The sequence below is a fragment of the Quercus lobata genome, chromosome 11, assembly GCF_001633185.2.
Source record: "Quercus lobata isolate SW786 chromosome 11, ValleyOak3.0 Primary Assembly, whole genome shotgun sequence".
Classification (NCBI taxonomy): Eukaryota; Viridiplantae; Streptophyta; class Magnoliopsida; order Fagales; family Fagaceae; genus Quercus; species Quercus lobata.
The window spans coordinates 24,470,084-24,487,633 of record NC_044914.1 but is presented as its reverse complement, the minus strand read 5'-3'; the positions used below and the strand labels follow the sequence as shown (position 1 = coordinate 24,487,633).

Here is a 17,550-nt window from a genome sequence, read left to right as displayed (position 1 = left end):
TGTTGTTTCTCAACCAAAAAAAAAAAAAAAACTGTTGTGCAGCATGGAACCACACTAGCTTAATTTTAACACTAAATTCATTATTATCATAAATTATGTATTAAAGATATTTTCTTAATTCTTTTTAAAGTTACATCGTAATTTCAAGATGAACACAATCATTATAAAAGTTAAATTATAAGTTCCTTTATTTACATTTGAATCTAGTTTTTCCATCTATCCCCATCTGATTGCACCGTTAAGTCCTATCTCTCTCCAACAGCAAAATTGCGTCATTTTTTGCAAGGATTACATTGAAAACATATATAATTTAAATGACTGAATTGAAAAAGAAAAATTAAAACTATTGGAACAAAATTTAAAACTAGTTAAGATTAGATGATGCATTTTGTATTTAGTCTTCTAAATAATTTGTTTCTAAATAATTTGTAGGTTTTAGTTTCATCCTTGAACCAATGCTTGTGTTAACTTAATTATTCAATGTTGTTTCTTAAGGAAAACAAAAACAAAAACAAAAACAAAACAATAATAGCATTTAATTCAATGTTACCTTTGTTCGACATTCCTTTTAAAAATTGAACGTAGAGTGATTTTCATTTTCATGAAATAGCTTTACAAAGGCATGAGACTAGAGAGTTCAAAAGAAATTGAAAAACTGTTGTTTAATTATATACTCTAAAACTCTAATTTGGTTGGGAATCAATTGATTTCATTTTAGTCATCTTATGGGTAAAATGTAATAATTGAAAGATTGTAAAAAGAAATTGTAATTGGACAATATCATAGGTGGATATAGTGGCAGACGATCAAAGGATCTGGGGTGGGGGTGGGGAGGGTAACCCAATTTTTTTTTTTAAATGTTGAATATATTTTTTTTTTAATCCATACAAATTTTATCAAAAAAATCTTATATATATGAAATGGCAAAGTAGCATGACTTATAACATCCTAAATCTTAGTTAAAATTTTTAGATATCTATAATTAAAATTATTATTTTAAAGTATAAATTTATTTAATAAAGTATAAGGTTATTTATATTTATTTAAATAGAATCACAATTTCATTAGGGTTGGACATTTATAAATTATAAGAGCACTCACAGCAGTGGTGCTATATTGCTATATTTTAGCTCCTCGAACACCAAAATCAAGCTGCAGCAGTGGAGCTAAATCTATTTTTTTAACTCCATTGCTACAATGCATATCTATAAATAGATGTGCACTGTTCATGAAAGCTAAAAAAAAAATTATTTTATTCTACCAGTTGATTAAAATATTATTTCATTCTCTTTCTCACTTCGTGCCTCTTTCTCTCTCAGTCACTCCATCTAAAGCTCTCATCCTCTCCCAAAACTCTCTCAAGCTCTCATCCTCTCTCAATCACTCTCCTCTCTCACCGTCATTCTCTCAAGCTCCCTCATTCACTACCGCTAGCCTAACACAGCCGTCCCAAGCTGCCGATCACCTCAGACCCACGCCGATCACCTCTCTGTCCCACCAATGGTGGTGGTGGTTATGTGGGTAGATCGGCGTCGGTGGGTGGCTGGGTTCGTCGACATTGGTGGGCTGTAGTGTGGTTGAATAGTCATTGGGCTGTGGTGGGTAGATTGGCGTCGTTGGGCTGTGTTGGGTAGATCGGCGTCGGTTGGGTTCATCGGCGTTGATGGGTTGTGGTGTGGTTGGTGTGCTGTGGTGGCTCGGGTGGATTTCGTGGTGGTGGGTGTGGGTGTTGCCTGGTGAGTCAAGTGGGTGTGGGCTGATTGATTTTTTTTTTTCTTTGTTGTGGTGGTGGTGGCGGCGGCGACTGTGGTTATGTGTGTGGTTGTGATGGTTGTTTATTGTAGTTGATATATTATTTTATTGAGATGTTTATATTATTTTATTGTGTTGAAAGTTAAAATAGATTCACTGTTACAGCATATATGTAGGTAAAATAAATAAAGTAACTTTTGGTGGAGCTAAAAAGTTAAATTTTTAGCTCCACTGCTATGAATGCTCTAATGAACATGTTTATGCTAGAAATTATCTCAAGTAATAATGAAAAAAAAAATGGTTTTGTTCTTACACTTTTGTAGACACCTAATTTTACAACCTGTATTTAACCTCATCTGGAGACAAAAGGGTAATTTTACATCCTGAAGGTAATCGTAACTTTTCACTGTAATTTCATTTACTTCATTTAAAACAAATCTTAAAATCTTAATAATCAAAACTATGGGTAACAGGCTCCGATCGAAACCATTAGATTAAGAGATATCATGAAATCAAGTTTTAACAACTAAGATATATCCACAAAGTTGAGTTTGATCACGCGTGATTATTAACAATTGATTTTAATTGGTACCATGAGTATTCAATTTAAAATCAGGGACATGTCATAATCCTATTCAATTGAACTATAAATAATTGCAAGGTTGCATGCACTTGATTAATTCGATTATCAAATATTAATGATTTCTCAATTATTGTTGTAATTATCCTTTAAAAAGGGCAATTAGGCAAAATTAAGGGATTTTAAGGCCCTAATAAATGTGATTGGGTTAAAATGACATTTGCTCACTCTTTTGTTAATATCCTTGAATCATTACTAATGAAAACTTAAAATGTATTGTTCCATTTTTTTTTTTAATGTGTTGATGCTAATTATTGGACCATAATAGGTTTAGACAAATGGTTTTATCATTTTATTTTTATTTATATAATTCGATAGTTGGAAGAAGAGTATTTGTCAATTGAGCTACAATACTCTAGGCAAAAGATTTTATAATTTAATGGCACATCTTGTAAAAATGAGGAGATTTAAATGTTTGATAATATCCTTTGATATGTTAAAAAAAATTACTTAAGTTTTAAGCCCAAAAAATGTAAAAAGAAAACCAACAAACTACTAAATATATTAAAATGGAAATTTCATTTATATCATCTAAAACTTACAAAGGGAGAAATAGAAAAAGAGAAAGCTCTACTTTATTTCTGTTCGGTAGAATTTACTTTGTAACCCTATGTTTTGGAAGGTGTCAATTTATTTTCTTCATTATATATAATATAATATAATGGAGAAAACCCGGACCAAGAGAGTAAAATGATACATTTTCCAAATGTGAAAAAATAACGAAAATGTTAAAACGGGTGTAATAAATAAATTGGAATCAAATTAGTAAAATATTAGATTTAGTTCCAGTAAAAGACAAATGAAGAGGTCAACATCTAAACTTTTTCAACAAGAGAAGAGATTTTTGAGGCCGTGACTTTTCTTATCTTTTGAAGAAGCGGGCCCATGACTTAAATAAAAATGGACCACAAAATGGTCCAGGTACTTTTTCAGACACAAAAATGGTACAAAGTGACATACTCCACATATGTTGTCCTTATACGTGGGATAAATTGGCCCAACACTCTTTTCACTTGTTCTACTCAAGAGTACAATTTCTATAAAAATCTTTTAAGTTCGATACCTACTTTGATTAATTTTGCTGAGAGTCCTGATGATTTTATAAAAGTCTTTTAAGTTTAATACCTACTTTGATTAATTTAGCTTAAAGTCCAATATTGGATATTGGGAAAATTTTTATTTTATTCAAGTCTGGTCTTGATCAAGTTTCTAAAATTGTTGACCTTTAGTTTTAAAGAGGTCCCACTCAACTAATTTGATGTTACAATTATCAAAAAAAAAAAAAAACTAATTTGATGTTAAATACGTTCATGTTTTCTTGTTATACCAAAAAAAAAAACAAATGTTTGGTGAGATTTACAATTGTAAACTTACTAGCATTAAAACACTAAAAATAAATATCACTTCTCCAAAAAGTAGAAACACGTGAAAAAGAAGTAGAAAATTTGTTGACCTTTAGTTTTAAGAGGTCCCACTCAACTAATTTGATGTTAAGATTATCAAAAAAAAAAAAAAAAAAAAAAAAAACTAATTTGATGTTAAATATGTTCATGTTTTCTTGTTATACCAAAAAATAAATATGTTTGGTGAGATTTACAGTTGTAAACTTACCAGCATTAAAACACTAAAAATAAATATCACTTCTCCAAAAAGTAGAAACATGTGAAAAAGAAAGTAGAAACACATGAAAATTATTGAGTATGCTATTGGTTGCTATTTTTAGTAAAGTGAGAAAAAGGGACTAAAAAGAATCATTTACAATTGATTAATCAGTTGCTCGCATGAAGAGTCATACACACATCTAGGAAATAATCAATTACTAGAAGAGTTCTAGCACCCCCAAAACAAAACGATAAAATTTGCAAAAAAAATAAAAAACAAAACGATAAAAAAAATAAAAAAAACCTAAAAAGAAAAGAAAAGAAAGGAATGACATCTGATATATTCATCTTAACTAGCCCTAAGATTTTAAAAGTTTTTTGATGATTTTGCTTCATGGTGAGCGGTGAATACCAAATTTATATTCATATGATGCAATTTTGACAACAACAAAAAACATATAATTTAATATCTTGCTTTATTATATTTATATATATATATATAGAGAGAGAGAGAGAGAGAGAGAGAGAGCCAAGACAAGATCTAGTTAAATATGGATGAAACCTGGGAAGTGCTAATCTTGAGTTGCCAAGGAAGACTAGGAAATAGAACAATCCAACCTAGAAAAATTCAAAATTCAAAATAAAAAAAACAAAAAAAAAAAAGAAAAAAAGAAAAAAGAAAACAATGGGAGCAAATTAATATTATGAATTATGATATCACTTTTCTCAAGTTGATGCAAGAATCTGGATTGCAAAATCAAAGGAAGCTCATAGAAGTCTTATTGCAAGCAAGATTGACTTGAAAACATTTTTAGACCTTTAAGGCTTAAAACAAGTGTACTCAAAAGCACCATTCTTGATAAAGAAATGTTGCAGCAAATATGTAATACTGGCAATCACGCAAAGATAAACAAAACCTATTGCAGAATTGTGAATCAATTTATCAATAGTATGACTTGCCATCAGTCTCAAACCTACACTCGACCTTTTCCAACACCCTCTACTTCATTTTCCATTGTAACAAATTGACCTTTGATTCATCCATAAAAATGATTAAGCATCCAAAATTTACCATATACACATGCAGACTCTTAGAATCAGCGGGAGGAAACAAGTTGGTCTTACAAAAAATTAATTACAACTCTAAGCTAGGATTTGTATTTACTTAGCCATGGCCTTTTTTCTTTTGTATTTGAGAAAAGAGAATCCATGTATGCTTCTTGATCTTCACTATACTTCAAATTCATTTAGGAAAAGGTATCCTGCAAGACATAGAAAGATGCACAAAGGTAAAGAGTTTCTCTATAGTAGCAGCATGCATTCCTAGGCATGCAGTCAATGATGATAGTTAAGTTGCTACACAAACAGAAACATCGCTTATTGATGAGTTGAAAGTGACATCAACCTGTGGTTGCAATCATTAATTTCACCAACAAATTTATCCTTCAATACCAGATAAGCCCATATAGAACTGTAAATTAGAATATAGTACATATTGTAATGCTAAATCCAGAGAAATAACTAAACCTAAGGACAAATTTATCTGCTTGGTCAAGTTCCTCTATCGAAACTACAACTATATGCTATATGGCCCCTAAATATTGAGGTTTGATGCAAATTTCATTTGATTGAATCCTGAATATTACTTCATACTTCATCCAGAAAACTATAAAAATTTAAGAATTTCACAAACTTACCCCAACTTGAGAGATATGTCTGAACTTTCATTGTCTTGAGGATCAAATGAGCTGCAAATATTGGTAATTGACTCAGATGACTGACCTTGTTCAAGTACATGCGTTTGAGTGCTAAACAGATTCTCCATCTGTGGAAGAGACATTTTTTATAATTGAGATAGGAAGAGAGGACAGAGGAGGAAGATTTTTTTTCTTAAAAAAAAGACCTATTACCTGTTTTAATCGTTGGTTTTCTTCCATTAGTTGGGCTCCCTGCATTAAAAGAATAAGATGAGCAGAGAGCCACTACTAAGACTTCTTAGCCTTAAATACAAAATATAATTTAATTACTGTGGCATATTTACCTAACTTCTTATGTAAGAAATCGATACGTTTTTTTGGGGGGACAAAATTGATTTAGGACAGGTGATAGGATAAACAATACAACATTCAGTTCTGAATTTATGTTGACAATGGTTTCAACAAAAGGTTCAATGGTGATTGTTACTTGTTACTTCTTGTTAGCCATGTGAACTCCTTTCTCTACCCATTGAGCTAGCTAGTGCACAAAAAGACCACGATTTTTATTAATTTGCACCAACTTGCATTAACATTATGACAAAGTTTTACAGTTATTTTCTGACATTTGCTAAAGATATGGATTTAGAGTTTAAGCTTATTACATTATAGTAGTCCTAATTGTACAGTCCTAACTATATTACTGTAATCCTAGGGTTAACACAGAGTTAGTCTACTACATATTCCCTTAAATAATTACACTATTATTCACATAATTCAATAATAAAGATTTGTTTAAGACTTTCTGCTGTTAACGTAGACCTCTAAGACAAAACCACCTTAATTCCTTGTGTTCTTTCAACTTCTCTTAGTTTCTTCTTGCCACCTAATATTTCAATATTTTACCATGATATCATTATGGAGCGGATCATCACTAAAGTATGAAGATGCTTTTCATTGAAACCATATGACCTTATGCTTAAGGGCACTGATCTGTTCTGGAACTGTCTTGCAAACATTATAACAATTGTATGAAATGTCTTGCAAGGATTTAAAGTTTGGAATATGACCTTTTGCTGAAGTGCAGTGATCTCTTCCAGAAATCTTTCATCCTGAAAGACAAAAGAGTTTTTTTTATATTTAGAGAGAGTACATAAATTTCAACACTCCATTATAATGCCGGCAAACAGAGATAAAAAAGAGAGATGTGCCTTTGTTTCTGTAACACGGCTCAGGCCTACTTCAAGCACTTTCTCTAGTTTCTGTAATTCTTCTATATCCATTCCATGAAGCTCTTCTCCCTTCATCTTCCTGTTAGGTGTAAACATTTCTCAACATTAATTTTCTTGTGGTATATACATGTCTTTAAAGTAACAAGATGATAGTGACCTAATTATAATACCTCAGTTCATGTGTCTTGTCCTCAATTTCCTTGCTCAACATGGTGTAGGAGGCACCGTTCTCAAGCTAACATAATTAATTGCCGTTCATGAAGATTTTTGTAATGTGATTTGTACAGAGCACTTTTAATATAACAATGGTTCTAAAATTTGTAAGCATTTCGTACCTTAAATAAGAAATTTTTAGGGCAGACCTAAATTTTAGGGTCATCATTCTGGGAGTGCTACAAGTAGTCTTCTAAGTAGTTCCAAAAAACATAGCATTTCTTATGGTGGTAGGATTTTCAATCAAATGTAATTTTCAAAGTATTCATGAAAATTTCATGAGAAAGATTCAGAGTCATGTTTCCTTATGACAATGATAAAATCACCTACATTAACGTTAAGATGAAAACATTGGAAGAAACTTGAGAGGTTTAAATCATATTTGCTATTTATGGTAATTTTAAGTTATGACCAGATCTACACTACTTTTACGGTAAATTCCTTTGTTTAGGAAATTATTTAATCATTTTTGGTATTTATGGTATGTGGCTATGTGCATGTCTTTACTGTAACAAGTTGATAGCAAAGTAGTTATAATACCCCAGTTCATGTGTCTTCTCTTCAATTTCCTTTCTCAACATGGTGTAGGGTAGGTACTTTTCTCAAGCTAACATAAAGGACTGCCGTTCATGTAAGCAGTTCCAATCCTGCCTTCTATAAGTAATTTTTAGGGTTGGTCGAAATGTTAGGGTCATCATTTTGAGAGTGCTACAAGTAGTCCTCTAAAAGCACTAGCATTTGGGGTGTAAACACACCCCAATTGCTATTTTACAACCAAAACCACTAAAAACATGCTCCATCCAGGTTGGTATATGTAAAAAATAATACCATCTGTGAACAGTAAGTTTCTACATATACAACCCACTGTTCACAGTCGTAAACTTAAAAATATAATATTTTATTCTCTCTCTCCCTCTCTTCTCTCCTCTGACTCTCCCTCTTTTTTGTCTATCTCCACTCCTCTCTCTATCTATCTCTTTCTCTATCTCTCCCTCTTTTCTCTATATTTGATTTTTTTTCCTCTCTCCTCTATCTCTTTCTCGGCTGTTTTTGGTTGGGTTGAATTGTGTTTGAGTTTCAGTTCTGGTCATTTGTTCTTGGGTATGCGTTTTGTTCTTGAGTATGGGTCACGGTGGAGATCGGGTTTGAGCCGTGGGTTTTGTTCCTGGGTATGGATCATGTTTTGTTTCGGTCGTTTGTTCTTGGGTATGCATTTTGTTCTTGGGTATAGGTCATGTTGGAGATTTGGTCTGGGTTTCAATTTTGTCTCTCCCTCTTCGATCATTTAGGTTTCAATTCCGGTGGTGGTCGATGTGGAGAGTGGTGGAGCCGTGGAGCTGGGGAGATCAGATTGGGGCTTGGGTGGTTGATTAGAGGTTTCAATGGCTAAGGCTTCGGTGGATAAGGCTGGAATTGGTTGAGGCTTAGGTTGAATTGGTTGCAGGTAAGGCTGTGGTGGCGGTGGGTATTTGAGATTGGTTGCAAGTGATGGGTATTTTGGTTGTGATTTGTTCTGTGGGTTCGGATTTGGCTGGGTTAGGATTTTAGTTTGGTGTTCCAATGGTGGCTTTGGGGGTTTGGTTTGGTGTTTCAATAGTGTTTCAGAGGTGATGGTGTTTTGTTGTTGTTGTTGTTTGGTTGGTTTGGTGTTTCTTGGTGGTTGGTTCAGTGGTGCTAGTGTTTCAATGAGTTTGGTTGTTGAAGAGAGAGACAAAGATGAAGAGATGGGAGACAAATCAATAGTTTTTTATAGTATTTGTTTTGTAGTTTATATTATTTTATTGGGTTGTATGTAAAAATAAGAACTGAGATGTTGGGTGAGTTGTTAAATGGGTTGGTAAAACAGATAAAGTGGTGTTTGAGGATGTAAAATAGAGACTTGTATGCATCCCCAGATGCTAATGCTCTAAGTGTTCCAAAAAAATATACTTAGCTTTTCTTATGGTGGTACAATTTTCAATAAAATGTAAGTTTCAAAATTTTCATGAAAATTTCATGGGATATCAGATTAAGAAGTAATCATGTCACGTTTCATTACGATTATGATAGAATTTTAATATGTATAGAAGAAAATACACGTAAAGATAAAATTAAAAATAAGGATATTTGCTTAAAGTTAGGGGTGATCATATTTAGAGGAGAGCAATTCATGCACCTGTAAGAAAGAACAAGTTGATTCAAGTTAAGGTAATGAAGAAAAGGTAGAGGAAGACAAAAAAAACACATTAATAGAAGTATACTTATTAAGAAAGGAAGTAACAAAGACTATGGATTCGGACAGAATAGAATGAAGGGAAAATACATGTGGTTGACTAAACTGTTAAGAATCCATAATTGAACCTAAAAATTTTTGGGACTAAGACTTTGTTGTAGTTGTATGGTAATTTTAAGTTATGGCCATGACCTATGCCACTTTTCAAAAAAATTCATCCATTTAGGCATTCATTTAGTCATTTTTGCTATTTATGGCTAGTTGGTTTTTTTTTTTTTTTTGGGTTAAAAACTTTCAATTAAGAATTCAGAATAACATCCCATTTGTTTTGGAAAGTTTTTAGGGTATGTAGGATTTGATTTTATAATTTTGGCAATTTTTCATATTTCTAGCCTCATTTTCTGCTTGACACAAATTTGGGTGTTTTAGGGTCTACTAGCCTCCCTATGATTTATTTTCCTATTTATATGCATGGTAGCCTCCAAGGTAATTTAGAATTTTATTAATAAAAATTTCAAAAAGTTTTTTCTCCATTCATTCTGGTGAACTTCAAATTCCTCCTCGTGATTTAAAGGGACTTTTTATGGATTCAAGAGTTATTATCTTAAAGTGTAACGACTCAAGGAAAAGCACTAGCCACATTTGCGCTATACCTCAAAAGGACTAGTCACAATTGAGGCTCTTTGCAGTTGTTAATAAAACCCAGTTTAACCCAGTAAATACCCGATATGGGACTCATCACACCCATACACATCACACAATCAATTAAATTTGGGCATCACAATCTCCCCACTTAAATCCCTAACATCCTTGTTAGGGCCCATTTTGTGTGGTAATGTCTCCGAGCCCACATGGGATTACCGGGCCGGCTCTGATACCATATGTAATGACCCAAAACGCTAGCCACATTTGCGCTAGCCACATCTGCGCTATACCTCAAAAGGACTAGTCACAATTGAGGCTCCTTACAATTGTTAATAAAGCCCAGTTCAACCTAGTAAATACCCGATGTGGGACTCATCACACACCCATACACATCACACAATCAATTAAATTGGGGCATCACATAAAGTATATGTAATCTTTGACTTATGACTTTCCAACTATGTCACTTATTCACCAACTAAAAAACTTTAAAACATCATACCTGTAGCTCAAGAGAGAGTTGGTCCATTTTGCCAAGATTATCTGGATGTAGATTGTGCCTTTCAATTACCTGCTGCATGCTTCATACAACAAAAGGATAGCACATTCAATTCTTTAATCTATCTCTCATTTTAATAAAACGAAAGTACGAATGAATTTATAAACTACTAATATGTATTTCTAACTCATATCTAAGGAAAAGAAATTTGAGCTAGTGACTGAAGAATTAATTATTTATCTAGTGTTGGCATATCTACCATTGTCTACAGACCAATTGTGTTCCCAATTAAAATGTGAACCACAGATGATATTTATATTGATTGACACAAGCAATGTACAAACTTCTAATTTGGTCAAACTATAAAAGGTGAACATCTATATGATGAACGCCCCAAACTATTTATATTGATTGACTCAAGGGATACATTATGATGCAGGGAGCAATTAAAATTACCCAAGATTTTATTTTTGAATGTAAAAATTATTTTGTTTCTGAATTTAAATTTTAAATTTGGGATTGGTATTATCCCTAAACGATATTAAACTAGTGCTTGTAATGGTGAATTGCAATACAATTTGAATAAGAATAATTCGATGATTTAAGAATGATGACTTTCACTTTGTTTGGTAGTGATGCCAAATACCCTTAGTTTGTGATGCCTAGGGTTTGCATGCAGATTCTAGGAGGTGAAGCCTCGGGTTTTTCCTGTTTATCCTTTTATTCTTCTTTTATCCTTATTTTCCTATTACATTCCACATTAAATTGTTATAAACTTGGTATCAGGACATTCAATACGCTCCACCCAATCCAAATTAGTCTAAAAAAAACGTCCACCCATTAGCCCAATTTCCAAAAGAAGACGTGAGATTAGCCCATTAAACCCAGAAGCCAATCCATGCACATCTAGTGTTGTTTGGCTTTTAGCAGCAAGTAAAGTTTCTTTGTATTTTGTGTCTCTTTTGAGCTAAAAATGACTTCCTTTGATAGAGATTTTGAGGAGCATCAATCTTAAGGAGGATGGGAAAAGCCTCCTTAACCCTCATTCCTCCATTGATGACCTCCTCCCTTTTATTGATAAAGTTATAAATTTGTTAGCAAATGTGGATCAAGCACCATCCAAATCAATGCAAGATGCACTCTTACCCTCAATGAAGGCATTGGTCACTAATGAACTTTTGAGACATGCTGAAATGGATGTGAAGGTTTCAGTTGCATCTTGCATTATTGAGATTACAAGGATAATAGCACCAGATACCCCATATGATGATGAGCAAATGAAGGAAATATTTTAGCTAATTCTAACAGCATTTGAAAATTTTCCTCATGTGTCCAATTGCTGTTGTACAGAGGTTTCAATTCTTGATACTGCTGCAAAGGTCAGGTCATGCTTGGTGATGCTGGACATTGAGTGTGATGCATTGGTTGTTGAGAAGTTTCAAATTTTCTAAAAAATAATTAGGTCCAACTATTCATCTGTTGTAGTTTCGACCATGGAAACAATTGTCTCTGGTCATATATGAAAATAAAGAAATTTCCTTGGATCTTCTTAGTCCACTTTTAACTAGTGTAAAAATGGAAAATAAAAATGTTTCACCTATTTCATAAAAATTGGGGGAGCAAGTAATCACTAGGATTAATGCCTATTCCAAAAAAGAAAAAAGAAGTGGGTTATCCCACATCGCCTAGTTGTGTGTCCCTATACAGGTTTAAAGCCTTCACACAGGATTCAAGAGTTACCGGCTTTTGTATGTTGTAAGTTGTGTGATATTAAACCTTGGTTCCCACTCCCCTCTGTGTGTGTTTTTAGTCTAAGTCTTTCTTTTTTTTTTAAAAAAAAAAAAAAAAAGATTAATGCCTGATAAGACAAAATAATGGCATCCACTCAAAAACTACACCACAAGCTTGAGGGTAAAGCTTCACACATCAGAGAGTTGTGGCACCAAAAATTGGTTATGCAAAGGAGATGCATGTGCCAACAACTATCCAATTAGTACATCATCAACCATGTGTAGTAGACCTAATTCAACTTCTTGGTGAGTCAATGCTTGATGAGGTGAAAGTTCAACAAGAGAGCAAAAATTTTGAAGGTGCAAATGATGTGATAGTAGATTTACTGAATGTGCTATAATCAGCCCTCTATGGTGCATGAAGATAAACAGCTTGATGAACTGGAGAAAGTGGATACTATGGTGGTTCAAAATCAGATTGTGTTGATTTTAAACATTGACTTTTTCATTTCCAAAGAGTTTCATGATGTGATGGAATGCAAAACTTTGCTATTCTACGTGCTCCTAGAGGTGGTTCCTATATTAAGGCAAGTACTACCTGCTAGAGATCTGATCCTTCTCTACTTCAAAATTCAAGGTCGAGTTTTCTCTAACCAGGGAGTATGATGCATGGAGCATTAAAACCATCTACAATTTTATTTTTTTAATGTCAAAATGATTTTTTTTTTTTAATTTAAATTTTGAATTTTGTTTTAATGTTGAGAGTTTTAAGGGATTTGATTAAGCATTTTCTATATTGGTGTAATCCCTAAACCCTATTAAACTAGTGTTTTTTGTAGTCATGAAAGGCAATACAATTTGAACAAGATTAATTTGATGATTTGAGAATGATGGCTTTCTTTTTGTTTGGTGGCAATGCCAAACACCCTTAGGTGGTAATGCCTAAGGCTTACAGGCAGATTCTAGGTGGTAAAGCTTAGTGTTTGTCCTATTTATGCTTTTATTCTTTTTTTATCCTTATTTTTCTACTGTATTCTACATCACATTAATTTCTTACTTATTTAGTAAATTTCTAATTTTGCATATATCAAATAACATGACTTAGAATTTTGGATTTGGTTCTAGCTATTGCATTAAAATGTTAAATAATCACTGCTTGCAGGTTAAATATGATAGAGTTGATACTATTTGTTTTAGTTTTGGAAATATTCAAGATCGAAAAGATTCTCTATAATTCAAAGTAAGACTTCACAAATCTCGTGATATTAGTTTTCCATGACAGTTCATTGTGAAGCCCTACAAAATCCTAGACATCTAGATATGCGCTTATTGTTATTTAAATTAATGTTGCTGAAAATTTTATCATTAACTACATTGAAATTGCTTTTGAAAATGCTTTATTTGGTTGATTGCAATGCTTAACAACCACAATAAAAAATAAGTTGATAAGTCCCACAAACACACTGTAAAGAGCACAATTATGATGGGAAAGACCATATTATTATCATCAATAAGAATTCTCGAGTCATGGAATTATCTTCAATTGAAACTGAAGTAGTTGACCTGTCTGTCTGTAGTCCTTGATTAAGAATTGTGTGACTAGCCTTGGTTAGATGGTAAAGTTTCTAATGTTTAGGAACATGTAATTCTTTTCTTTTCTTTTTTAAATAAAAGAGAACACTTTTGTCCTCCCTTGATGTTACCATTTTCCTACTTGTGATGCTTGTTAGAATGGTAGAATTCTGTGTCACCTTTTATGTTCTTGACAAAATATGATGTGTACTTGGGTATTATCTCCAATTTGCTAGTTTGTAGTTTTGTATCGCTTTGACTGGTAATTTCAGTTCATTTAAGGTACAGTATCTCAAAAGGGTAAACTAGAGTACTCTATATCTTTCCCTACGATGTCCTACTTAATTAGGTCATGTTTTGAACATACACAGATACGGTACCCCATTGAGATTTCAAGCAGGCATACCAAGCTCGTGATAATATATTTTCTATGAGATCCTGACTAGTCCACTGCTTGTGCAGCCTCATTTCCAAGAATTTGGTTAATTTACTCTCCTTATAAATACATGTTTCATCCATATCTTAGAACTTTCTTTTAGAAGTCTCAAATTGCATTTTTTGAGGAAGCGTTTGGCATGGTTAGCTTATGAAGGGTTTAACCTTGAGGGAGAGAGACATTTAACCACACTATCCAACCAAGGAGGAAAAGGCTATTCTTGACAAGCTCGCAATAACATAAAAAATATAAAAGGTGACACAGAAAAATGGCATCATTTTATTGGGGATTAAACAAAGGTTCAGGCATGGACATTTGAAATTGAAAAGAGTTGGAACTCATTGAAAAGAAGGTGACTAAAGCTCCTATTTTCTCTTTCCCAAAATTTTCAAACTTGTCACGTTGCCAAGAGCAATTGCCAAAATACTGGGATGTACATGTCATTTCCAATTCCTAAGGCACTCTGGGAAGATGTCTTTGTGAGTTTTGTTGTGAGTTTTCCAAAGACAAAAAGGATTATAGCAAGAGTCTAGATGCTTATCATGTGACAGATTTTTACCTTTGAGAGATGGCAAAACTTCATTGTATTTTAAAGACTATGACATTAGATCAAAATACTGAAGTTCAAAATCCATTTTGGGCACAGCCTTTAGTTGATGTTTGCAACTAACCTTCAACATAGTTCAACTTGTCATCCTCAAATTGGACAAGCATAGGTTGCTAATTAAAGTTTAAGTGATTTTCTTAGAGTTATCCTTCTAACTCAAGTATAATTTGCATACAATCGGTTTGCTAACCAAACTACCAATTATAGTCCATTTAAAGTTGTGTATAGTCAAAATCATATTACCCTTCAAAACAAAAATCCTATTAATGCTTTTGACATGGAATTACTGCCTACTACTAATCATTTTAGTGGAGATAATGAGGAAAGAGTTAAGTATTTAAAATTGCTGCTCATAATTTTAGTGGAGACATTGAGGACAGAGAAAAATATATAAAGAAGTTGCATGAAAATGTTCAAGACTGATTTCTCAAACAAATTTAAAAGTACCAAAATAGTAAGCCAACAAACATAGAAAACCAGCTACTTGTAAGGAAGGTGATTTGGTGTGGTATCATCTTTAGAAGAAAGGAAGGTGATTTGGTGTGGATTAATCTTTAGAAGAATTCTTTCTAGTTGGATATCTTGCTAACTTTTGCCTAGAGTTGATAGTCCTTTCAAAGTACTTCAATGTTTTAGCAAAAATATGTACAAACTATGTAAAGTCTAGTGAATAGGTCTTGTTAGCTGTTTTTTAAATATTTGGTCATACCTTTACTTTGTATATTTTGTCTTGAAATGTAAGTTATTTCTTACGCATGGCGAGTTGTTCCAAGTAAATCCTGTTTAAGTCCTAGGTCATGTATGAAATTAAAAGAAAGTAATAGTTTGAATTGAAACTTGGCCTGTGGCTTTTCTTGTATCTCTTTGCAGCAAACCTTCTACCTAAGAAATTTTTTGTAGATAACTTATCCGAAAAAACCTAACAACACAGGATAAACAAAGTCCTTCCTGCTCATTGTTTACCAAATAAATTGCATCATTGATAAAATTTCTCTGTATGAACAATCAATACCCAAAACTATTTTTTCAGTAAACAATCAAATAAATATCCAAATTTTTCACAAGATTTAATGAATGAAGGGAAAACTTTAAGATTGTGAACCAAATTTTATAATTTTCTATAACATATAATTTTTTATATTCCCTTCCTTTTCCCCTAAAATCAAAATCTATTGATCTCTTCACACATTGCTCGCTATTTTCCAAATGAGTTTTTTTTTTCCCTTCTTTATGGGTATTAAGCAATGGAAATTCTAAAATGGAGTTTAAAGTTTATTCTATTTCCCCAAATTTGAGTGAACAATACTAACAAGTTAAACCAAAGTTTCTAACTACCTAATGTTGTACATTACATGACAGGTAACGCACACATTAGAGCGTGATGGAACACCCTTATATCATGCCAATTTATAAAATAACGGAGCACCCCTGTATGGTTTCATATAAGATGACTTGAAATTTATGTGGCACCAAAACTTTATTTTGATTTCAAGCAAAATATAATAATTTAATTTTATCATTAAACCCTAAAAGACTATTAAAAATAATAATTAGAGCCTAAATAAAATTCAAATGAAATTAAAAAAATAGCGATACTTTCATTAGGTCATCCTTTCAAGTATGATGTTTAGGCATATCTAATGCTATTTGTTAGGGTCATATTTTTCATGTGTTGACATATCCTTCGAAAAAACGTACTTTACTTGTATTTGGGTAGTTCTAAGTGGACTATAGAATATCATGAAGTATGTCTCTTAGTTACAACAAGTTGTTTTATTGAAGACATGAAGATTGCACAACAAAACAAGTGAGAAAAGCTGAAAATAGCGAACCTTGACACAAGCTCGACACAAGGCTTCTATCAAGAATTAATGAAGAACCTTGATACCTCTCCTCTCGATCTATTGAGTTTTGCAGAACTAGAATTTTCAGATCTGTTTTTCGGCCCATGATGACTTGGACTTCTAGGGTTTCATTCACTAAACTTCTAGGGGATATAAAAGGTCTATTTTAAAGTCATCATAATACATAGAGACTCAATTAGAGAATCTATACACTTATTGTGAAGCTATTGCGTTCTTATGCATGACCAAGTGCTTCCTTCTCTACAAGTGTATTGAAGAACTTTGCATCCATAAGCAAGCTTCAAGTTACTGGAAATTAGTCACGTATTGGGATCCATGCAAAGGAAAGAAGTCTCTACAAAATCAAGACCAATTAAAAATTGGCATAAAAATTCAACTATAAGTTGGCACTTTGGGATAGGCCAAGTTTGAGGTAAGATTCCTTGTACTTGTAATATCTTGATTTTGATTAGTAATTCTTAGGAGTGGTGATCTGAAAATCACCTAGTAGGGTTTTTGCCTTATTAGAGGTTTTCCCCATTAGTTAACAAATCACCGTGTCAATTTATTTTCCGTTGTACTTTGGATTATTTGGTGATTTGTTCATGCCTCTATGATTTTGCATGTAATTAGACTTAATTAATCAACTTGGATAATTGAATTAATTAACTAGGTCAATCTATAACCCAACAAGTGGCATCAGAGTAGGCACACTTTAATTAGGTTTTTAATATTTGTTGTGTGATCCGTTGACCCTTGTTGTCATAGATACATTTCCCATAAACAAATCTATTTTCTCTATAGTCACTGGTTGTTCTAACCTTGAATTTCTTCAGTTTCTCAGGATATATCATTATAATTTGTATTTGACAA

The 17,550-nt window shown here is 32.7% G+C and overlaps 1 protein-coding gene and 1 pseudogene across 2 annotated transcripts in view; both read right to left on the bottom strand.

Annotated features, from left to right (window-relative positions):
- The window catches only part of LOC115968133, a 95,302-nt pseudogene that overhangs the window by 14,182 nt on the left and 63,570 nt on the right, over positions 1-17,550 (bottom strand).
- The window catches only part of LOC115968137 (MADS-box protein JOINTLESS-like), a 38,461-nt gene continuing 25,798 nt past the window's right edge, over positions 4,888-17,550 (bottom strand). Inside the window, exons 2-9 of one of the 2 annotated variants that reach the window (XM_031087411.1) lie at positions 15,676-15,715; positions 10,492-10,570; positions 7,090-7,154; positions 6,899-6,998; positions 6,758-6,799; positions 5,904-5,942; positions 5,691-5,818; positions 4,888-5,255 (exon numbers count right to left, since the gene is read on the bottom strand). In XM_031087411.1, the coding sequence (XP_030943271.1) occupies positions 5,237-5,255; positions 5,691-5,818; positions 5,904-5,942; positions 6,758-6,799; positions 6,899-6,998; positions 7,090-7,154; positions 10,492-10,570; positions 15,676-15,715 (512 nt within the window). In that variant the 3' untranslated portion in view covers positions 4,888-5,236. The remainder of the gene's footprint in view (positions 5,256-5,690; positions 5,819-5,903; positions 5,943-6,757; positions 6,800-6,898; positions 6,999-7,089; positions 7,155-10,491; positions 10,571-15,675; positions 15,716-17,550) is intronic. The other variant, XM_031087410.1, reaches the window with a different exon arrangement.